Source organism: Eschrichtius robustus, chromosome 11 (assembly GCF_028021215.1).
Source record: "Eschrichtius robustus isolate mEscRob2 chromosome 11, mEscRob2.pri, whole genome shotgun sequence".
Taxonomy (NCBI): domain Eukaryota; kingdom Metazoa; phylum Chordata; class Mammalia; order Artiodactyla; family Eschrichtiidae; genus Eschrichtius; species Eschrichtius robustus.
The window spans coordinates 74,953,142-74,976,868 of NC_090834.1; the positions used below are offsets into that span (position 1 = coordinate 74,953,142).

The 23,727-nt window shown below is 50.2% G+C and overlaps 1 protein-coding gene and 1 non-coding gene across 2 annotated transcripts in view; one reads left to right on the forward strand and one right to left on the reverse strand.

Moving 5' to 3' along the window:
• Positions 1 to 23,727, forward strand: part of OTOG (otogelin) — an 85,858-nt gene that overhangs the window by 3,224 nt on the left and 58,907 nt on the right. Inside the window, exons 4-19 of the mRNA XM_068555585.1 lie at positions 1,339 to 1,414; positions 2,387 to 2,479; positions 2,662 to 2,816; positions 5,448 to 5,566; positions 7,649 to 7,854; positions 8,696 to 8,826; positions 9,089 to 9,195; positions 9,602 to 9,711; positions 10,105 to 10,233; positions 11,088 to 11,196; positions 11,486 to 11,532; positions 12,028 to 12,173; positions 19,656 to 19,788; positions 20,676 to 20,853; positions 22,456 to 22,580; positions 23,470 to 23,682. Of these exons, the coding sequence (XP_068411686.1) occupies positions 1,339 to 1,414; positions 2,387 to 2,479; positions 2,662 to 2,816; positions 5,448 to 5,566; positions 7,649 to 7,854; positions 8,696 to 8,826; positions 9,089 to 9,195; positions 9,602 to 9,711; positions 10,105 to 10,233; positions 11,088 to 11,196; positions 11,486 to 11,532; positions 12,028 to 12,173; positions 19,656 to 19,788; positions 20,676 to 20,853; positions 22,456 to 22,580; positions 23,470 to 23,682 (2,077 nt within the window). The remainder of the gene's footprint in view (positions 1 to 1,338; positions 1,415 to 2,386; positions 2,480 to 2,661; positions 2,817 to 5,447; positions 5,567 to 7,648; positions 7,855 to 8,695; positions 8,827 to 9,088; positions 9,196 to 9,601; positions 9,712 to 10,104; positions 10,234 to 11,087; positions 11,197 to 11,485; positions 11,533 to 12,027; positions 12,174 to 19,655; positions 19,789 to 20,675; positions 20,854 to 22,455; positions 22,581 to 23,469; positions 23,683 to 23,727) is intronic.
• TRNAW-CCA (transfer RNA tryptophan (anticodon CCA)) lies at positions 7,310 to 7,382 on the reverse strand. Its single transcript has one exon. It is a non-coding gene; the product is annotated as a tRNA-Trp (tRNA).

Here is a 23,727-nt window from a genome sequence, read left to right on the forward strand (position 1 = left end):
CGGGCCTGGGGGCTGTTGGTGATGAGCCTTTCCCCGGCTGCTCTCTTCCATTGCCAGTGGTCTTTGAGGCCCCGTAAGACCGACTACTACCAGGGTGGGAAGCCTGACTCCTGGGGCTCAGCCTGGATCTACAGGGTAAGGAGAGCTGGGAGGATGCAGGAACCAGGGAGTGAGAACACTGATACCTGGTCGAGGAGAGCCAGTGACCTCCCAGGGGGTCAGCAGGACAGTGAAGGGGGAGGGGGTGGGTGCCTGCAGGAGGTGCAAAGAGCTGGGGTTGGGCTCCAGGGATCAGGTGCTCTGCATACTTCTTGTGTTCCAAGTCCTTTGCTAGAGGCTGGGGATTCAGCCTGGGGACGCAGAGGTGCCAGTGAGGGAGAAAACGTGTGAGACAAACACCCTCAGTGTGGTTTGTGCCTCGTTGGCCCTGTGAGAAAGAACACGCGCTCCCGTTCAGCATCCCTGGGCCAGACCGGGCACCCGGTCCGGGAAGTTGTACAAATGCGGGGGCTGAGGTCCTGAGAGGGAGGAGCCTGCTGTGCCCAGGGTCCCAGTCCCAGGTGACGTCAGACACCTCGGGCTGGAGTCCTGAGAGGGCGACTAGCCGTGTGGTAACAGAACACACATGATGTTTGGGCAGTCCTGATTTCAGACGCTTTGTATTTCTAGAGACCGTGCATTGGGGTTTCTGGTCTGGAAAATAGGGTCTCACAGGGCTTTGCCTGTGTCCTCGGATGTGTGGTATCGGGGAGAGTCCTGGCTCAGAGCTGAGTTCTGAGGACAGCCGGTGGTGATGTGCGAGGCACTGTGTTTGCTGTTAGAATGGTCCAAAAGGTTTGGTGGGGGGTCAGGGGGATGTCCCCCTGCCCTGGGGTGAGGGGCTGCCTTTGTTTCTTAGCTCTGCCCCATGTGGTTTCTGTGGTGAGGAGGTGTCGTGTTTGTTCTCCAGACAAGGGGGTTTTGTTCCGGGCTGTGGAGGACACAGAGGTTTACTAGGGAGGGAAGGAGCTGGGGAGGCGGGGGCGGGGGGGACGACACCCTGGAGCCTGGAGGGCAGCGGGTGTGTTCAGGCTACAGGCCTCCCCAGCCTGCCACCACGACGCCACTTGGGAGGGTGTAAACCAGGCTTCACTCCTCCGGACCTAAGACAGGCCTGAAAATCCTGCCTTGCAGGCCTCTCAGAGGGGGGTATGGGGAAGTGGGGTGACTGAGGCACCAAGCGGCAAAGGGCCTGCCTCCCTCCAGCTGAGGGGCAGGAAGGGCTGTGACCACCGGGAAGGCTGTGCTCCCTGAGGTCAGCCCTTGATTGCGTTCTCTTCCTTCTCCTGTCTTTAAAAGGAGGCTGAAGCCCTGGACTCCTTGGCCATGTCTTCCTGGGAAAGGCGACTCCATCGGGCCAAATGTGCACCATCTTGTAAGTGCCCCCTCCCTGTGGCCCGTGGGAGGCCCTGGCCTGCAGAAAGCCCTGTGAGCGCAGGCCCAGGCTTCTCTCGGGGCCTCCTGGGACCTCTTTTCCCTGCATGGGGTCTCTTTCCACCGTCCCCAGCCCCAGCCTCCAGCTCCACTCTGCTTTCTCCTTCCTGGCTGAGGAAGTATCCTGTTCTGATGACCATGGCTCTGCGGCTGTCTGCCTCACACTATCTGACTCCAGAGAGACTGAGCTTCTTGTTTAGTGGTTGTTTTTCCCTCTCTACGTCACCCTGTGTCTGTAGCCTCTTTCTACTTTCTGTGGCCTCTCCCCTTGCCCTGTCCTATGTCCATGGCCTCTCCCTTCGCCTGTCCTGTGTCCATGGCCTCTCCCCTCATCTGGCCTCTGTCTGTGGCCCCTCTTCTCACATCATGGCTCCTTCCCTCACCACACTCTGCTTTGTCCTGTCATCCTCTGTGGCCTTCCTTTCTACTAAATTCCAAATGTGAGGCCCCTCCCCTTCCCTTGGTTTATGCCCTGGACCCTTTCCCTGAGCTTAGGGAACAGCGAGGAAGAGCAGTACATGAAGATCTCTGGGCAGTCTCCCTGCTCACCCCATATGCTACGTATTCGCAGTTCTGCCTGCCTTGCCTGGTGGCCAAGAACTTTTAGCTTAGGAAGCTGAAGGCCTAGGTGGGGCTGGCCTGGGGACCACTTGGCACATACGGAAGGCAGGTACTCTGAGACCCCACCCCACAGCCGGCTAGGGATGGGGCGGGGCAGCCATCTGAGGTGCCCTACTCCTGCCCCCATTAAAGCTAGCTACTGAGGAAAGCTAGGGCTACCTGTGATGGGGATCTGAGTTCCATGTAGCTCTGGGAGGGCTGGGGCCTGGGGTCCCAGCCTGAGGGAGGTGCTGCCTCGATGGGTTCTGCCAATCTTGGCTTGACGGGGAGGTGCCTTCTGTCTCCCTTGCAGACTTGTTCTCCTGCTTCAACGGGGGTGAGTGTGTGCACCCGGCCTTCTGTGACTGCAGACGCTTCAATGCCACTGGGCCGCGCTGCCAGATGGGTGGGTCTGGGCTCCATCCCACCTCCAAGAGGGGCCATGGGTACAGGGAAATCTGCGGGCCTGAGACGTGGGGCTCAGGGCTAGAGGGGAGTGGGAGTGGCCCTGCCAGGGCTGGAACCCACCAGCCTCTGGCTCGGTGCCGACTGCTGCTGCACAGACAGCTTCTTTTTTCTCTGGCTCAGTGTACAATGTCGGCCCTGAGCGGGACAGCATCTGCCGGGCGTGGGGACAGCATCACGTGGAGACATTTGATGGCCTCTACTACTACCTGTCTGGGAAGGGCAGCTACACCCTGGTGGGGCGCCATGAACCCGAGGGGCAGACCTTCTCAGTCCAGGTGAGGCGTTCCCTGCCCTGCCTGTCTAGGAAGGTTCCACTAGACCCTGAAGGCTGGGCTGGCTTGGGATCTACTTGTCATGGTTAGAGAGGCTGGCACCTTCCTTTCCTCTCCCAGCTCCCGCCCAGGGCGTCTGCACCTGGAGGGAGCTGAGGGCTCCACGGTTCTCACTCACCCACCCATTCCTGGTTGCCCCTGGCCATTCATTCACTTAGTCTCTCGCTCACCAAGTATTTATTAAGTGCGTAATTATACTCTTTTTCTGGCACAAGGCCTGGTGCTGGCTCTGTGAACAAAGACACAGATGTGGTCTCTGTCCTCATGGAGCTTATAGTCTAATGGGGAAAACAGACATCAAGTCAAATGAATCATTTCAAGTGCAACTGAGTGCAATAGAGAAGTTCCAAATGCTAGAAGAGCATGTGATGGAAACCTAACCTTGCTTACTGCGAAGGATGGTGATCAGGGAGGGCTTCCTGGAGGAAATGATATTTAAGTTGGGATTTGAAGAATGAATTAGAGCTAGCCAAGTGAAGGGGTGGGGGCGGGGCGGATGTGAGAACATTCTAGGCCAAGGGAACATTGGGTGCTACGGACCTTAGATAAGAAAGAGCATGGTACCACAGAGGAAATGGTAGAGGTCCTGGATGACTCACTTTAGGGTGATCTCCTCTAAGAAGACTTTCTGCATGCTCTGACCTCCTGAGTGGGCTCAGGGGCTCCTTTCTGTGGAACCAAAGTTCCGCATCATTACCCTGTCATTGTGTTTCTCTTACAAAGATCTGTTTCTGGTCCTACTCTCCAGATGTAAGCTTTCTAGGCAAGGAATGTGTCTTTTCAACTGCTGTTCCCAGTACCTGGATTAATGCTCAGTAAAAGTTTGTCTTGTATATGAACATGTGTGAGACTCACTGTCGGGCAGACCTGATTTTCTCGTTTACCCTGTGTGTCGAGTGGGCAGTCGCCTTCAGGCACAGCTCTCTACCTGGAGAAGAGTTTACTTGGGGAGCCAGCTCTGCTGGAGGGCACCTTGGCCAGTGCGGAGTTAAGGCCAAGGGGTTGGGAGATAGGGGAGATCCCGGTGCTCAGTGTCACCCCTCTGCCAGCTGGGTGTGCCCCTTCTGTCTCAGGCATAGACCTGCCAAGAGGCTGCCTGGGAGCTATGCCCTGGATGCACTGGGAACCCTGACCAACTCTCCCCGCTTTGCCTTGGGGTATCATGGGTATCACACATCATGACTGTGTCATTTCATGATGGATATGTCACAATTACTTAGACCAATGGGATGCCACACATTCAAGGGTTATGAAATGAACTTAATGAGTCATAACCAGCATAAAAAGAAAAAAGAAAGAAAGAAAAAAGAGACTATAAATAGAAAATATTGTAGGGATGCATTACACATTAATAGTGGTAATATTATTTTGTAAAACTTTTGTTTTATTTATATGTGTATATATTTCTCACTATGGGTCATGGTCACAAAAGTTTGAAAAATATTTAGACTATGGAATGGCTTTCACAGGTCCCACTTTTAGTTGAAATGGCTCCAGGCTGCTTAACCACATTTAATGATAATCTAGTGGAAGGATTGTTTGTTTGTTTGTTAATTTATTTATTTATGGCTGCATTGGGTCTTCGTTGCTGTGCGTGGGCTTTCTCTACTTGCAGCGAGCAGGGGGCTGCTCTTTGTTGCGGTGCGTGAGCTTCTCATTGCGGTGGCTTCTCTTGTTGCGGAGCACAGGCTCTAGGCGCGCGGGCTTCAGTAGTTGTGGCACGCGGGCTCAGTAGTTGTGGCTTGCGAGCTCTAGAGCACAGGCTCAGTAGTTGCGGTGCACGGGCTTAGTGCTCCGTGGCATGTGGGATCTTCCCGGACCAGGGCTCGAACCCTTGTCCCCTGCATTGACAGGCGGATTCCGAACCACTGTGCCACAAGGGAAACCCCTAGTGGAAGGTTTGCTCACTCATGGGACGGGTTTCCACATTTGGCAGATTGACATTTTCAGAGTTTTCCCTAAACTCTGGGAGCCCCACCCCTCCCCTCCTTGGGTCCTATGGCCTTGGATGTATAGGTTCTGTCTGAGCAGGGGCCAGAGGAGACATGTATGTGACAGGCAGCACAAGAGTGACATGTGTGCCTGTGTGTGCAGGGGAGGGCTAGACTGTATCTGCCAGGGTTGTGGTAGGAGTGTGTGTTTATAGTGTGTGCTTTGAGAGTGCCCTGTGATATACATATGAGATGTGTGTGTGTGTGGTTTGTATGAGTGTGAGATGGTGTGTGTAACTGGGCTTTCAATCCAATGGGATAACCTGGGATGGATAAACAGAAAAGTCCGGAAATAGGAAGACAGCACACTTGGATTAGAATCCTGGCTGTGTGTGTCACTTCACCTCTCTGAGCACCAGTTGCCTCCTCTCTGAAATGCAGGTGATGAGAGCTCTGACCTTCCTGTGGTATTGTGGGGACTGGGAGAGATCACAGAGGAAACGCGCTTGGCATGCAGCAGGCAGGCTGTTGGCATTAGTGGAAGCTCAAGAGGGTACCCCTGGGCTCACAACCGAAGCTTGGGGCCAGGTGTGTGGCAGGAACCTGCACACTGGCCTCTGAACCGCCCCTTCTCCCCCACCAGGTGCACAATGACCCGCAGTGTGGCTCTTCCCCCTACACCTGCTCCAGGTCTGTCAGCCTCTTCTTAGCGGGTGAGCAGGAGATCCGTCTGGCCAAGGAGGTCACCCATGGAGGCATAAGGTAACTGTAACATCTTCTGCCCTGAGCTCCCCTACTCCCTGGCATGGGTGGTGGTGGATGGGTAAGCATCTTCTCTTCTCAAGCCTCAAGGAAATTGTTTTTAGGGGGCAAACAGCAGCACACCAGGGCAGAAGCATACTGGCAGGCCAGCTGGGTTGCTAGTCAGCTGGGTTTGCAGAAAGAGTCCCTCACAATTTTCTGGAACTGTCAGGATTTCTAGACAGTGGGTTTTCAGGCAAATAGCAGAGTTTCCCAGATAGCTGAGAATTTACCACTATAAGCATGCTTAATTTTTTTTTCTTTCACAAGTTGAAGGAAATCTTCCTGAATGTATCATACATAGTTGAAGCATCCTCAGAACAGATTCTGAGCACACTTTCACCCTTTTCTGATGGCCTGGGCTCATTTTGAATGTCACTTACCTTGTTGGGACGTCAGGGATGCCTGAGGGACCACTTGAGGGGTGAAGTCCCAGCTTCCTATACCAAAAGGCCCCAGACTGTGGTCCTTCCTGAAATCTTTCTTTCATTTCTTCTTCACTGGCCTTTCCTTCCCTTGCTGTCCACTGCCACTTCATGTTGTTGTCAGGGGGACCTTCCTGCACTGACCCTTCTCCCCTCTTTTATTTCCTGCTTCAGACCTGGAAACTGGGTAACCAAGCTTTCTGGGGCTGAGTGTAGAACTGAAGGCCCAGGGGTTTCTCCTATGAAAGAAGCATTGGTAGATGGATCTTTTGGTACCAGCTTTGGCTGGTTAGACACTTCATTTGTCTTCCTCCTAATTTTCAGCTGGGTGAAAGTTGCCAAATTCCAGATTGGCTAGGCAAGCCTGTGCCGGTAAAATGGGGAGGTGTCAAGGTTGCTGTAGCCCTGCATCTTTTCTTTCATTCCCTGTTTGTCTTCTCTCTTGGCTTTTTCTTTTTCTCTTCCTACACCCTTCTTGCTCCCCACCAAAAATATAAGCAAAATAGATGTCTGTTTATACCATCTCTCCTGTCTAGGAGAAAGGAACTGGCAAATTCAGTCACTCTAAGATTTATCCCTGCCAGGGAAATTGCAATTTTATTTATTATTATTTTTTGCTTTACTAACTGCACTTTGTTTACTGAAGCACTGTCAATAAAAGATACATCAGGGCTTCCCTGGTGGCGCAGTGGTTGAGAATCTGCCTGCTAATGCAGGGGACACGGGTTCGAGCCCTGGTCTGGGAAGATCCCACATGCTGCGGAGCGACTAGGCCCCTGAGCCACAACTACTGAGCCTGCGCGTCTGGAGCCTGTGCTCCGCAACAAGAGAGGCCGCGATAGTGAGAGGCCCGCGCACCGCGATGAAGAGCGGCCCCCGCTCTCTGCAACTAGAGAAAGCCCTCGCACAGAAACGAAGACCCAACACAGCCATAAATAAATAAATAAATAAATAAATAAATAAATAAATAAATAAATAAAAATTAAAAAAAAAAAGATACATCAATAATTTTGGTATAAAAAGCCACCACTATTAGTGCTCAAAATCCCATGATTGCCCTCACTGTGATTCCAGATAGCAAGGGAAATTGCAATTTTATTTTATTAAAAAAAAATATATATATATTTATTTATTTTGGCTGCACTGGATCTTAGTTGCGGCACACAGGATTTTCGTTGTGGCATGTTTTAGTTGCAGCATGCAGGATCTTTAGTTGCGGCACGTGGGCTCTTAGTTGTGGCATGCGAACTCTTAGTTGCAGCATGCATGTGGGATCTAGTTCCCTGACCAGGGATCGAACCTGGGCCCCCTGCATTGGGAGCATGGAGTCTTACCCACTGGACCACCAGGGAAGTCCCAGAAAATTGCAATTTTAAAAAGCAACTTTAAAACTCTGAAAACAAAAGAACCCCTTTCTGATTGTGGACTTCCAGGCACCCAAGAAGTCAGGGGCAGGGAAAATAAGACCTCACACCCTGTGGTACCAGTGGCCGTGGGGTGAGGCAGATCCTGTGTACGTGGTGGGTCCTTCAGGTAGGGGATGGTGGGTCCTTTGGTGAAGGGACTGGGCTAGTGGAGGTGGTGTGGATGCCCTGAAGCTCTGGGCTGTGCCCTGCAGGGTCCAGCTGCCACATGTGATGGGGAGCATGCGCCTGCAGCGGCTTGCTGGCTATGTCCTCGTGCGGCATCAGTCGGCCTTCACGCTGGCCTGGGATGGCACCTCGGCTGTCTACATTAAAATGAGCCCAGAGTTCCTGGGCTGGACCCATGGGCTGTGTGGGAACAACAACGCCGACCCCCAGGACGACCTGGTGACCAGCTATGGTGAGGTGCAGGGCAGGTGGCCTCCAAGGGATTTTGGTGGGGATGGGGGATAGGTCAGGCTGGAAGGGGTGGAAAGGGACTTGAGACAGAACCCTGGGGTCATGGCACTAAAGACCCAGTGGGAGGCCAGGGGCCCCATTCCAAGTGTGTGGCCTCAGGCATCTTTTAACCTCTCTGGACCTCAGTTTCCTCATCTGTAAAACAGCCATGATGAGAATGTCTACTAGGGTTGTGTGAAATCTAATGGGCACTTTGCTAGGTGGCACTGACCCTGCAAGGTGAGTGGGAGATGGAGGGGGCTGGGGTGGCAGCAGGGCACAGAGGGCTAGAGGGAGCCCGGAAGAGAAAGGCTCCAGCAGGAGTGGCACGAAGTTAAAGTGAAGGGTTCAGGCCACATCATGGTGACTCTGGCCAGAAGGGAAGTGACACCTTTGAGCAGCCACAACACACTGAACACCTTACCCACATGGTCTCATATAGTCCTTGCAATAAATTCACAAGGGGACTCTTTGCCCTGTTTCACATATGGGGAAACTCGGGCTCAGAGCGGTATGGGAGCTTGTTCAGGCTCACACATTCATTCTCTTTCGATTGCATGGTGTTGCTTTCCTGAGTTTAGAGCAGCAGGGATCTACTCCAGGGAACTCACAGGGTCTTGAGCATTCTTGACTATTCTTACCACACGGATTTTTCAGGAGAACGGCTCCGTAGGGAAATGCAGATTGGGATGGGAGCTCGAGGCTGGGTTCTACCACTCCTTGCCTTCCTCTTGGCATCTCTTCGGCTCCATCTGCCTCCCCTCGGGCTCCCCACCTGTGGTCATGCTAGTTCTCCCCTACAGGGAAGCTGACGGAAGATGTGGCTGAATTTGTGCACAGCTGGCAGGAGCAGGCCCCCAACCAGCCTCCAGGGCCCACGACCTCCTCCCTGCCTCGCCCTCCGTGCCTGCAGCAGAGCCTGGGAACCATGCAGGTCTGGATCCTGGGAAGAGCCCCTAACTCCAGCCTCTACTCCCACCCTAGTGTCTAGCTTAGGTTGGTTTCCTTCTACTTCTTGGGAAGTCATTGGCTGCAGGGGCCCAGGGTTGTTGGTGCCCATGCCCCTTCTGTCTGCTCTCTACCCGGCCTTTTCTCTCCCTCGGGCTCAAGTTGGGGTGCTGTATGGGACTGGCAAAGTCAGAGGGCTTTACCTGGCCCAGCCAGCCCCCAGCTCTGGCTCCTGGCCCTTGCCCCAGGGTGTGTATGACCGCTGTGAGGCACTGCTGCGGCCCCCCTTTGATGCCTGCCATGCCTATGTCAGCCCTCTGCCCTTCACGGCCAGCTGTACCAGCGATCTCTGCCAGTGAGTGGGGAGCCGGGGGGGTCGGGTGGTATTGGGTTGAAGGGAGACCTCTCCCAGTCTGGGGTGGGAGTTCATCACGTGGGCCACTGAGCTTGATGATCCCAGGCCCTAACAGGTATGTTTCCCAAAGCTCTGAAATTCTTATCTGCGTAGGTGGGACTGACCTTCCCCATTCAGCTGAGGCCCACAAATGGGGCCTGACTCCCTCAGGGTCACATAAGTCAGGGGCAATGTTGAGACTAGAGCCCAGGTTTCCTGCCTCCAGTCTAGGCTGCCTTCCCTGGCTCCCTTTCCCAGCTGTGTGGCGCGGAAGGGTGCCCTGAGCCCTGGCAGTCTCTATCGGGTGCTGGCGGGCTGGCTACAGGGTGGATCTTATTCCAGTGTGACCCTCGGTTTCCCTGCACAGATCAGCGGGTGATGAAGCCACCTGGTGCCGGGCACTGGCAGAGTATGCCCGGGCATGTGCCCAGGCAGGTCAGCCCCTGCAGGGGTGGAGGAACCAGCTCCGGCCATGCAGTAGGTGCAGCCTGGTGGTGGGCAGGGAGGGATTCCAACAAGTTCTGTCCTGGGGCTGTGGGTGGCATTCCCAGGCCTCAGCTCAATGTCCTGTCCTGCTGAGAACCACAGTTATCAGAGCGTTAAGCCCTAAGGTTGCATCTGCATGTGATAGATGGGAAAACAGGCTCAGAGAGGGAGGGACTGGCCTGGGGCCACCAGGGTGGCTCTCAGCGTCTCCCAGGCTCTCACTAATTTCCTGGTCACCTGGTGCTCCCACTGGGACTAGGGGAATCAGGAAAATCAAAGCCCTCCCACCCCCGACCCCAGGGCTTGGGGTGGGGCCTGGGTCGGTCCTGGCAGAGCTGGGGCCAGAAGGGAGCTGTCAGGCCATACTGCTCCCTTCCTTCCAAGCGGTGCGCTGCAAGGAGAAGGCCTTTATCTACAACGAATGCATCGCCTGCTGCCCCGCCTCCTGCCAGCCCCGGGCATCCTGTGTGGACAGCGAGATAACCTGTGTGGACGGCTGCTACTGCCCCGACGGTATGCGAGGGGTGGTGTGGGTGCCTGGCAGCCTCTTTCTGGCCCGACACAGATGGGCATGGAGCAAGGGCTCAGAGGATGCTTGTTTGCAGAATGAATGAAGGAACAAACAATAAGTGAATAAATGAATGAATGGATGGCTTAAGGGAGGTGAGAGTAGGGGCAGAACTGTGGCTCTTGAGAGGTTCATCAGGGTATTTAATTTCATTGGGACTGAGCTTTTTAAGGTGTGTAGATGAGGACAAGTCATTCAGTCATTCATTTATTCATTTATCACACATGCATTTGCTTAAACATTCATCCACATACTGTTTTCATGGTGTATACGTTTGCAGCACATCTATAGTGTGCAGCTCACATGGCTAGGCTGGGGGTTAGGATAAAAAATATAAAGATACAGTCATTGACTTTAGGGATCAAAATCAGGTTGCTGTGATAAGACACTTACACACATGACTCTAGTCTGAGGCATAATCTGGTGAGGACCAGCTCAGCGGTTCAGACAAGAAGAGATATAGGGATTCATTACAAGAAGAGAGACTGTCAGGGAAGGCTTCCCGGAGCCTAAGCTGGCACCTAAGCTGGTTCTAGATGCAGTGACAGGCTTTGAGAGGTGGGGAGGAGAAGATAGTCAGTATGCATTTTGTTTGGGGTGGGTTGTTCTCTGAGAAAGGTCTGGAAGTGGGATTATTTGCTCAGAGGGGATTAAGCATTTATACAGGAGAAAGTTTGAAAGTGAGCTGGATGGTGAAAGAGTGTGGATGAGGTGCTGCTTTTCACAGGCCCTGGAGAGCCATGAAAGGTTTGTGAACAAGAATGGAGGTAAGTTAAGTGGGCCTTTGCTGTCACCCTAGGGCTGATCTTCGAGGATGGGGGCTGCGTGGCACCAGCTGAGTGTCCCTGTGAGTTCCACGGGACCCTGTACCCGACTGGTTCTGTGGTGAAAGAAGACTGCAACTCCTGGTCCGTGTCCACTGCTGGGGAGAGGGGAAGGGGGAGGCGGTGACTTCTGGGGCTTTCCCTCAGGGCTGCCCCTCCAGGATCGGGGAGCCTGACCACATGGGAGTGCTCACTCAGCATCTCTGAGTCAGGAGATCTCATTATATCCACTCTATGGGTGGAATCTCCACCACCCATTTTAGAGCTGGGAAGACTCAGGGTGGGGCAGGAGCTCTGCGGACCCTGCAACCCTCCGACGTCTATCCTAGTCCTGGAGGGGTGAGCCCCTGCCCCCCTGGTCTCTGTGTTTCAGCATATGCACTGCGGGCAAGTGGCTGTGCAGCACATCTGTCTGCCCAGGTATGCCTGGCCCCACCTTGGACCTTACCCCTCTACCAGTCCCACAGCTTTTAGGGCAGGGAAGCTCTGGGGGCCAGGCCTGCTGCTGGCGTGGGCAGTCACTCAGTTCCATTGGCTCAGCATGCCCCTCTTCATTTCCTCAGAGCTGCTTTGCCTGATTAAGGGGTTTTGCTCCACCCCTGTTAGGGAGGGTTTTTCATGGGCTCCTTCCTGGGCGTGGGGGGCCTGGACTGAGACTGGTCTCCATGCTCGGGGCCTGGTCTCCTGTCAGAGGGAGATGCTTGGGGCAGGGCTGCATCTCCCTTCAGACAGGCCTGCGGGGGCAGGGCTGCATCTCCCCAGTGAGCTGGGCTCTCAAAGGGAGGGCCAGGGCTCCAGACACTGCCCTGATACCTGAGGACAGGGTGCCGTCTTCTCTTCATGCTCAGAGCTGCAGGGAAAGGCACTCCCTGTGGGGCAGCTCCCCTGGGTTAGCTGCCTTTCTCTGCCCCTCAGCCGAGTGTTCAGTGACTGGCGACATCCACTTCACGACCTTCGATGGCCGCCGCTACACGTTCCCTGCCACGTGTCAGTACATCCTCGCCAAGAGCCGCTCCTCGGGCACCTTCACAGTGACACTGCAGAATGCCCCATGTGGCCTGGTAAGGGCTGGGACCCCAGACCTGATCCAGCCAGCCACCCCTGGCTGCCGCCCCCTAGAGAGGCTGGGGATTTAGGGCAGGGCCTCAGGTCCTTCCACAGCCCACTCATCCTGCTGTCCATTCTTTCTGGGCAGAGCCAGGGGGCAGTAGACTGGGTTCTGGTTCCAGAACATCTGCTAGCTGAGAGTCACTTCCTTGTCCTGGGCCTCATTGTTTTTTATTTTTTTAATTTTTTTGCAATATAGTTGATTTACAATGTTGTGTCATTTTCAGGTGTACAGCATAGTGATTCAGGTATACATATACATATATTCATTCTTTTTCAGATTCTTTTCCCGTATAGGTTATTACAGAATATTGAGTAGAGTTCCCTGTGCTGTACAGTAGGTACTTGTTGGTTATCTATTTTATATATAATAGTGTGTGTATGTTAATCCCAAGCTCCTAATTTATCCCTCCCCGCCCCCCGCCACATTTCCCCTTTGGTAACCATAAGTTTTCAAAATCTGTGAGTCTGTTTCTGTTTTGTAAATAAGTTCATTTATATCATTTAGAAAAAATTAGATTCTACCCATGAGTGATATCATATGATATTTGTCTTTCTCTGTCTGACTTACTTCACTTAGTATGATAATCTCTAGGTCCATCCAATGTTGCTGCAAATGGCATTATTTCGTTCTTTTTTATGGCTGAGTAATATTCCATTGTATATATGTACCACATCTTCTTTATCCATTCCTCTGTCGATGGACATTTAGGTTGCTTCCATGTCTTGGCTGTTGTGAATAGTGCTGCAATGAACATTGGGGTGCATGTATCTTTTTGAATTATGGTTTTCTCCAGGGATATGCCCAGGAGTAGGATTCCTGGATCATATGATAGTTCTATTTTTAGTTTTTTTAAGGAACCTCCATACTGTTCTCCATAGTGGTTGTACCAATTTACATTCCCACCAACAGTGTAGGAGGGTTCCCTTTTCTCCACACCCACTCCAGCATTTACTGTTTGTGGACTTTTTGATGATGGCCATTTTGGCTGGTGTGAGGTGATACCTCATTGTAGTTTTGATTTGCATTTGTCTGATAATTAGTGATATTGAGCACCTTTTCATGTGTTTTTTTGTCCATCTGTATGTCTTCTTTGGAGAAATGTCTATTTAGATCTTCTGCCCATTTTTTGATTGGGTTTTTTTTTGACAGAGAGCTGCATGAGCTATTTATATATTTTGGAGATTAATCCCTTGTCAGTTGCTTCATTTGCAAATATTTTCTCCCATTCTGTGGGTTGTCTTTTCATTTTGTTTATGGTTTCCTTTGCTGTGCAAAAGCTTTTAAGTTTAATTAGGTCCCATTTGTTTATTTTTGTTTTTATTTTCATTACTCTAGAGTGTGGATCAAAAAATATATTGCTGCAACTTACGTCAAAGAGTGTTCTGCCTATGTTTTCCTCTAAGAGTTTTATAGTGTCCAGCCTTACATTTAGGCCTTTGATCCATTTTGAGTTTATTTTTGTATACGGTGTTAGAGAATGTTCTAACTTCATTCTTTTACATGTAGCTATCCAGTTTTCCCAGCACCACTTATTGAAAAGACTGTCTTTTCTCCATTGTATATTCTTGCTTCCTTTGTCATAGATTAATTGACCATAGGTGCATAGGTTTATTTCTGGGCTTTCTATCCTGTTCCATTGATCTGTATTTCTGTTTTTGCACCAGTACCATACCGTTTTGATTACTGGAGCTTTGTAGTATAGTCTGAAGGCAGGGCGCCTGATTCCTCCAGCTCTGTTTTTCTTTTTTTAAATTAATTAATTAATTAATTTTTGGCTGTATTGGGTCTTCATTGCTGCACATGGGCTTTCTCTAGTTGTGGCAAGCGGGGGCTACTCTTTGTTGCGGTGCGCGGGCTTCTCATTGCGGTGGCTTCTCTTGTTGTGAAGCATGGGCTCTGGGCACGCGGGCTTCAGTAGTTGTGGCACACAGGCTCAGTAGTTGTGGCGTATGGACTTAGTTGCTCCACGGCATGTGGGATCTTCCCGGAGCAGGGCTTGAAACCGTGTCCCCTGCATTGGCAGGAGGATTCTTAACCACTGCGCCACCAGGGAAATCCCTAGCTCCATTTTTCTTTCTCAGGATTGCTTTGGCTATTTGGGTTCTTTTGCATTTCCATACAAATTTAAAATTTTTTGTTCTAGTTCTGTGAAAAATGCCATTGGTAATTTGATAGGGATTGCATTGAATCTGTAGATTGCCTTGGGTAGTATAGCCATTTTGACAGTATTGATTCTTCCAATCCAAGAACATGCTATATCTTTCCATCTGTTCGCTTCATCTTTGATTTCTTTCATCAGCATCTTATAGCTTTTAGAATACAGGTCTTTTGCCTCCTTAGGTAGGTTTATTCCTAGGTATTTTATTCTTTTTGATGTGATGGTAAAAAAAAAATCTCTAAAATTAGTCTAATTCAACTTAATCTCTGCTTCCTTGGATTGTACCTTCAACATCTCTGTATTCGTTTATTCATTCGTTCATTCAGCATATACTGAACATCTGTTTCTTCCAGAAGCTGTATTGAGTCTTTGGGACTGGGATGAATTAGACTTGGCTCTGCCCTCCTGGACCTTACAGTTTGGTGGGTGAGGCAGACAAGTGACCCCCATAACCTACTATGTTACAGGAGCTGTGACAACATGGACAGTACAGAGTAGATCTCCATGGAGGAACTTTTCCCTGTTACTGTTTCACCCAGATGTCGGGTGGGAGGAGGAGGTGGATCAGGAAAGGCTTCCTAGAGGAGGTGAGCCCTGAGCTGTGTCAACCACTTGTGAACATAGCTCAGAAAAAGGCCAACTTGCAGGTCTGGGGTAGATGTGAGCTTGTTTGTCTCTCAGTAGTGACTGCACTGTCCCTGAGCTGACCGTGCTAGCCAACCTCACCAGTCCTGGTCTGGGTGGCACTCAAGCTCCTCCTGGCATAGAGGAGCAGGGGCTCACACCCATAGCCAGGGGAGCCACCCCCAGTCCCTCCTCCCTGCTGGCTTCTGCAACCCCAGCACTGAGGGCCCTGAGTGTGAGCAGACATCAGCTGGACATGCCCCTCACTGGCCCTGGGGACCCATGCTGGGCTGTGGACTAGGTGGAGGGCTGGGCTTTCTCCCTCTTTAGGCCTCAGTGACCCCCACCCCTTTCTCTGCCAGAGAATGGCCTGGCCCTGACCTTGGCTGCTGTCTGAGTCAAGAGAATACTTGTCCTCAAAAGTTGGGTCACTCTCATCACATCCTGAGGGTGGCAAAAGGCAAGGCAGACAGACACAGCCCAGCTGGGCTCCTTCCCACTTATGGAAGTCTGGCGTCTTAGAATACCGGAGGGCTGTGGGACCTTGGGGGGGTCCCTTACTCAGCCCTCTCTCTAACGTGTCCCTGACTGGCTGGCCAGCCTCAGCCTGAGGTAACCTGCTTCAGTGCTGGATGGCGCCTCTTGACAGCACGTTCTTTGTACCATGAGCCGGGTCTCCTCCTTGTGACTTCATCCATGCTGATGAACTGATGGAGGGCCAGCTTTGGGCCAGTCCTGTGCTGGGCACGGTGAGGGTTATACAGATGAATCTGACCTGGTCTTACCCGCCGGAGCTCACAGCCTGATGTGGGAGGTCAGTCACGTCCTCAGATCGGTTGCTTCAGTATGAGATACAACACGATCAGTGCTGTAAGAGGGGAGTTCTGTGAAGGAAGAAATACCCCTATGGGGTAGAAGAAAGGAAGAGGGAAAGCCTCATGGTAGAGCTGGCATTTGAGCTGAGTGACCTAAAAAGTGGGCCTGAAAAGGGAAAACAGAAATAAAATATGTATATTTGAGGATGGGGAGGAAGGGGGGCAATCCAGGAGGATTAGAGCACATGAGAAAGGCAGTGAGGTTGGAATGTTCTAGAATGTATTAATACAGAAGCAGAAGGACTTGGCAACTGGCTGACTGTGGCTGGTAAAGTTAGGGGGGATGTGGGAGAGAAGCAGGAAAAGTCAAAGAGGAAGCTGTGACTTCAGTCTGGGTGAACAGAATGGGGTGGGGTGAGGACAGTAACAGAGAGGGTGATGAAAAATACTTGCACAGTGCTAGGAACTTCAATCACTTTTGCATACAGCATCTAGTTTAAGGCTCAAAATACCCCCACGTGGTAGTTATTATTATTCTCCCTATTTTAAATGAGACAAGCTTACAGAGGCTTGGGGCACTTCTGACAACCCACAGCCAGCAGGAGGAAGAGCTGAGCCCGATCCAAGGTTGGATGTTGTCCAGAAAGCCTGTCACAACCTATTATTAACATCTTATGTTAATTACAAATAATGAGCCAGTATGGATACATCAGTAACTAAAGCCATACCTTATTCAGATTTCCTTAGTTTTTTACCTAATGTCATTTTTCTGTCCTAGGATACTATATTACATTTAGTCATCACATCTCCTTAGGCTCTTCTTGGCTGTTATAGTTTCTCAGACTTCATTTTTGATGACCTTGAAAGTTTTGAGGAATACTGGTCACTTACTTTGTAGAATGCCCCTCTTTTGGAATTTGTATGATGTTTTTCTCATGGTTAGAGTGGGGTTGTGGGTTTTGGGGATGAAGATCGGAGGTAAGGTGTCATTTTCATCACATCTTACCAAGGGTACACACTATCAACGTGGTTTATTATTGTTGATATTGACCTTGACCATCTAGCTGAGGTAGTGTTTGCCACCGAGAAGTTATTCTTTTTTCCCCCTTTCCATACTTTCCTTCTCTTTGGAAGAAAAGTCATTATGTTCAGCCCACACTTGAAGAATGGGGAGTTATGTTCCCCTCCTTGAAGGCACAGAATTTACGCGTTTTTCTGCAGATTCGTTTTTTTCTCCCTGATATATTTATTCAGTCATTTATATCAGCATGCACTCATGGATATTTATTTTATAATTTGGTTTATAATCCAATACTTTTTATTTTGTTACTCAGATTGTTCAGCTTTGGCCACTGGGCAGTCTTTCATGTGGCTCCTGTGTCCCTTTGACACACCTCCATCACTCTGTGTGTGTGTATGTACTTCCTTAACCTTTCGGCCCTACAACATGTACCAGGCTCATCTCATATATTTCCTGTCCCAGTCCTAGAATCAGCCGTTTCTGCAAAAATATTACCAGGCTTTCTTGGTTCCTTTTATTAGAGAATGGTGTCAGAAACCAAGACCTGGGCACTAGGTATGCTCATTGCTACTGGGGTATCATTTCTTTTAGGCCATTTCGGCTGACAGAGAAAGGAAATATATGAATAACCCATACATATCCTTGTCTAACCAACATATATACACATATCGATAAATATTTCTATAAATAACCATTTGTTATGTGCTAATCAGGAGTTCATACTCATGTTCCAACTCTAAGGTACTACCATATGGATCATTCTAGCCTCCTCCCCTTGCTTATCTCTAAACACCCACTCCAACAGTAAGAAACCTGGCTTCCATTATTCACCTATTCATTTACCTAACTGTTCAATTCCAGTATACATGTAGAAGAGTATCAGAATTATTATCCTGTATCTCCATGGGAAATAACTTTATCAAGTAGAGTACAGTGCTTAGGCACAATTCCTTTTGCTCTTAGTCTTACAAACTTCATTTATTTCCAAAGTAACTTAGGTCAACAGCTTTCCCCAAAACCCCTTTAGTGAGGTTGTTTCATATATTTGTAATATGTTAGATTCTTTTGTCACAGTCTGCATTCCATTCTGGGATCCCCTGACCTCCTACATGATTTTTTTAAATTGCACACGTTAGCATTCACTCTTTATGCTGTAAAGTTCTGTGGCTTTGACAAATGCAACCCCAAAGTATTTCATGCACTGTTTTCTTATATGTATCCAATAGGGAGGACCAACCACATGTTGTATCTCTATTTTGCAGAGGAGAGAACAGAGGTTTGTAGAAGTTAAGTGCATTCTTTAGGGTCTTATGGCTTTCAGTGACATCAGGATTTGAACCTAAGACTGACTAAAGGTGCAGGCTTTCTTCCTGCACCAGTGACATGTCCGGGGGAACCAGAGGATAAGTGGGTTTGACAAAGAAGGTGATATTTTAGGCACGATGATTTTGAGCTGTTTCAGGGATTGTCCCCTTGGGCAGAAACTTAAAAGAAAGGTCATAACTGGTTGCACAATGTCTTTCTGAAAAGTTTCAAGCTCTGATCAGTTCATTTCAGTGCTCGATTGTATTACTTTCCTGTTACACTTTCTCTGGCTGTCTTTGAACTTAGGATAAAGTCCAAAAATATTACAAAGCTCTGCCTAAGCTGGCCCCTGCCTACCTCTTGAAACTTAAACCACTTTGCCCAGTGGGCTCTGACCCCTCTGGTCTTCTTTTACATCCTTGAATACAGTAAAAGCCTTCCTATCAGGGATTTTGTATAGGTTGTTCCTTCTGCCTAGATGTCTTCCCCATTGCCTTCTTCCGTTGCCCAGCCAGCTTCTATGCATCCTTCTGATCTCAGCTCAAATGGCTCTTGAGCTTTTTTCCCATGCCTCAGTTTTCTGATCTGCAAAATGGAGTTTTAGTAGTACTTACTGAATAGGATTGCTATGATGATTAGGTGTGTAAATATGTTTAAAAATATCAGAATGGTACCTGAACATAACTCTAAAGTTAGCTGTTATTATTATGTCATAATAATATTGTAGTATAACTGCTATATTATTGTTATGATTATTTTTACATTACTATTATCATTCCCTAGGATGACCTTTCCTATCTCTGCAGGCTAAGTCTCGTTCCCTCACTATATGCTTTCCTAGCACCCTACACCTGTTTTCAGCACTGATCACAATAATAATTAACCAACTTTGTAATTACTTATTTAATGTCTGTATCCCACACGAATATCTATTCTTCTTGAGGGCAGGGACTATATCATTTTCATCATGTATGATTGTGTGACCATCTTCTGTGGAAGGGAGGTATGAATGGGCCCAATGTGTACTACCCATTTCAGAGATGAGAACCTGAGGCCTAGAGAATATTAGCTCATTTCCTGCCTGCTTATGAGTGGAGCTTGATACTCTGCAGGATGTGACACATAGAAAGAGCTACATAAACATCCATAAAAGGATGAAATTAAAGCCCTGGATTGCAGTCAAGTGGGGAGGCCAGTGTTTCTGGTGCTGGACTCTGGGTCATCTGGGGTCCATCTCTGCTCTGTGTCATAGCCTGAGGGTTGACTATCATTTTTATTTGTATTATCCCAGTTCTGCCACTAACCTTCTCCAGTCTGTGCCTCTGCCTTCCCATTCCCCAGATGAAAGCATTTGGTTAGAGGACCCCTAATGTCCTTTGGGCCTCTGTCACTGTGAGGAGGCTGCCCCTAGCCTCAGACTGTGCTGAAATCCCTGCCTTTGGAGGGCTCTGTTGGGACCAGCAGGCAAGACAGACTAACTCTGCCCCTTTGGCCTTCCTTTCTCTCTAGAACCAGGATGGAGTCTGTGTCCAGTCAGTGTCAGTGATTCTGCATCAGGACCCTCGGAGGCAGGTGACCCTGACCCAAGCAGGGGATGTCCTTCTGTTTGACCAGTACAAGGTCACGCCACCCTACACAGATGGTACGTCTCTGGTGGATGAGAGCTAGCTGAAAGGTGGCGGTCCAGGCTCTTCTGGCCAAAGGGTCTGCCACATGGGCAACAGCTCACATTCTAGTACTGGGTGAATCAGGCCAGGGGGACATCTTGGTCCCAGCCACATGGACTCTGGACTTATAAAATTATCTTTGTCCCCATCCCAACATGACAATGGGATTCATGGCAGTATGATGGCCTCTCCTAACGTTAGGATATTAATGGAGCTGTCTTCCATCCCTACTCTATCTATTAATTAATTGTTATCCTTTCTGATTTCACAAAGGATTTGTGATAGCTCATAGGAAGCACATCTAACAAAAATGGCAAAACTATTAAGAAATAAAATGGCACCAGAAAAAATTAAAAAAGAAAAAAGGATAAGGGCTCAAGATTGAGAAGAGGGGAGATGCAACAGTGTAAAGAGCCCTGCCCCCCCCAAAAAAAGGCAAAAGCCACAAAATGTGTAAAATTCACTACAACTGAATCTAAAACTTAAAATTGCTACAATTGAATCTGAAATCATATTGTGAGCTTCCTGGTAGTCACTGTGGAAAAAAAAAATATGTAGTTAAGAATTCTCCTTTGCTAGAGAAGGAAACATACCACTTATTTAGGGAGGCAAAGCTTTAATTGGCACTCAATGCTAGAAGAAATTTCTCAGCGGGAGCTGCTACCGTAGGTTGTCCCTGGGTCCTGACTTCATCATTGAATAGGATTTTCTCAAGGCTCCCCAAACCAACCCCCAGTCAGAGCCTCACTGTGCGTGAAGACTGGGCTGGGTATGGGGGTCAGCGTGGGCCATGCAGGTGGTGGCGGTGGATGGGGTGATACTGTCCAAACCTCCCACATCCCCGCTCCCGTTGTGTGCCCAGACGCCTTTGAAATCCGGAGGCTCTCGTCCGTGTTCCTGCGCGTGAGGACCAACGTGGGTGTACAGGTGCTCTACGACCGCGAAGGACCGCGGCTGTACCTACAGGTGGACCAGCGATGGGTAGAGGACACCGTGGGCCTCTGCGGCACCTTCAACGGCAACACGCAGGACGACTTCCTGTACGTGCCCTGACCCGGAACTGGAAGGAGAGGGGGAGGCAGGCCCTTTAAGAATGTGTGCGGGCTGGCACTGCCTAGGAACGTTTCTCCCGGGCTGCCGTGGGCTCTCACTGTTCCCAACGTGCACCATTGATTATTTAGTCCTCTACATTTAAATTTAAGTATGTTTCTTTAAGGCAGTGGTTCACAGTCTTTCTTGCGCCAAAGAATCATCCCGGGAGCTTATTAAAATGCTGATTCCTGGGTCCCACTCCTCAAGAATCTGATTTAGGGTACTGCCCGGGAATCTAATTGTTAATAAGCACCTCTGTGATTCTAGTCTGTGAGGTCTAGAGAGATACCTTGAGAAATACTGTTTTACAGTGAGGTCTTAAAATGGGTGGACCTCAGGCTGAATTTGATTTGGCTCAAGGTTTTGTCTGTTTTAACTGGTTGTGAACATTTTTAGATGAGTGTGAGCCCCCAGTAAACCAGTGATGCCAAAACCCTTGCTTTCTATCCCACCAGGCCATTTTAACTCCCGCACCTCTCCTGCCTGGTGCTGGTGGTTTAAATCCTGTGAGCCTCCCAGTATTCTGGGGAGGACTATTTCCCATGAACTGACAGAGAGTTGAGAGAAAGTCTATCTAGGCATGGACACAGTTTAGGAATTTGAGAGAGGACGAGAGTCAGACCTTCCAGAAGGGAGAACAAAGGGTTGATCGTGACGGCTGAAGGTTCTGGCCAGTCCTTCGAGTTACATGCGTTGGGTGATGCAGAAGGAAACGTGAGAGGCTTTCTTCAGACAGAAATGAGAATTCGTTCGGAAAAGCAAGAACAGGAAAAACCTGAGAGGTTTTCCATGCATGTACATTTTAAAATGTAGCATCCTACTCTGCCTTGCCTGGTGGAGCTGATGTTAGGGCAGCTGGTTAGAATGGTGGGGGCAGACCTTGTTTAGTGTGTGGGCTGCTTGCCATGCTGCTAACTGTGAACTCTGGGTGGCAATACTTCTGTGTGTAACTTGAGTGTTCTCACTGCTCTGGAGCAATAATGTGCCTGTGGTGGGCGCCAGGCAGAAGCTGCCCCTCATGGACACTATGATCTCTCTCCATTCTACCATCTACACCCGGTTCGGTGACCTTTGGAGGCTGGTGTTGTCTAGGAAACATGCCTTTCTCCTTCCCCCCTTTATTGCTCCTCATGTGACTATTTCTCACCTGGAGAGAGAGGAAGGGCAAAGGAGTTTGGGGGAACTGCCCTTGGGGAAGGGAAGAGGAAGTTTTAATGTGGTGAAGTTTGGTTGATGGTGTCCCTGTCTATCTCTTTCTGACCTGAAGAACTGGGGTGGGTGGTGAGGGTGGGACAGTGTGTGGCCCCAAGCCCATCTGGAGCCTGTTGAATGTGATGTGTGTGTGTATGCACGCACATTTGTAATTGTATGTGTTTGAATGTGTCTGTGTAGATCCCCTTGGCTGTTTGCGTGTCTGGCATATATTTGTGTTCTGTGTGTGTGTGTGCGCGTGTGTACATGAGCAGGTGGATGCTTACCTGGGTGTATGCTGTACGTTCACTTGGGTGCACGTAGGCCAGTGTGTGAATGTGGCTCTGCCGTGGCTGCAGGTCCCCAGTGGGTGTGCCTGAGAGCACCCCACAACTCTTTGGCAATTCTTGGAAAACACTGTCCGCCTGCTTCCCGCTGGTCTCTGGCTCCCCGCTGGACCCCTGTGATGTGCACCTGCAAGCCGGTGAGGTGATCGGGGAGGGGAAGGGAGGATGGGTGTAACTGGTTTGAGAGAGATGAGATGGGAACCTGGGCATGAGGATGTTGACCACATTGGGTAGGAGTGATCAGAAAGGAGAAGGTGCGGGGAGGGGACTGGGCTTCACTTCTGGTGAGGGTCTGGCAGAAGGGAACCTCACGTCCTATCCCTGTCACCTACACACACATTTGTACCAGCTCCTCCATCCCAGGGCAAAAGTCTGAGGCCTCACAGTGGCCCCACCAGACCCTACGCTCTCCTCCCATCCCCCTTATCTCACCTCCTCCTCCCCCCACCTCCCACCCTCCCCCTTCCTCCAGCTGCACTGGCCTCCTTGCTCTCTTCCTACGCAGCCTGGTCCTTCTCCTCTCCAGGTCTTTGCACTTGCTGTTCCCTTCACCTGGAATGTTTTTCCCTCATAGACACATGCCTCACTCTCTCACCTCTTTCGAGTTTTTGGTCAAACATCTTTCCACTGAGGGCTTCGGACCACTGGGTTTAAAATCACAATTCCCCTCCCGCCCCAACTTGCAATCCCCATTCTCCTTTCTAGCTTTCTGTCTCTCTTTAGATTCTTCCCCTTTAATTTACTAGGTAAGTCGTCTAGTGATGGTCTCCTCCAACCAGAATGTCGGCTGTATGAGGGCAGGGACTTTTGTCTGTTTCGTTCACTCCCTTGACTCCTTCTGGCATATGGATTCATGCCTGGCATGAGGAATGCATTGCACGAGTGCCTGCGCATGCGCACACACATACACACACACTCCCGTGTACAGAGTCCCCTGAGCTGTGGGGAGGGAGGGAGGGAGAGACTGGGACCTGGGGCACCAGGCACACCAGACCTCTGACCCTCGGCCCGTTTGTCTGTCTCCAGCCTCCTATGCCCTGCAGTCCTGCAGCGTGCTCACTGGGGAGCTGTTTGCGCCCTGCTCCGCATACCTGAGCCCCGTGCCCTACTTTGAGCAATGCCGCCGGGACGCCTGCCGCTGTGGGCAGCCCTGCCTGTGTGCCACGCTGGCCCACTATGCCCGCCTGTGCCAGCGCCATGGGCTCCCCGTCGACTTCCGCGCCCACCTGCCAGCCTGTGGTGAGTGCCCCACGCTTGTGTGCCCATGTGAGGACGGCTGGAGGA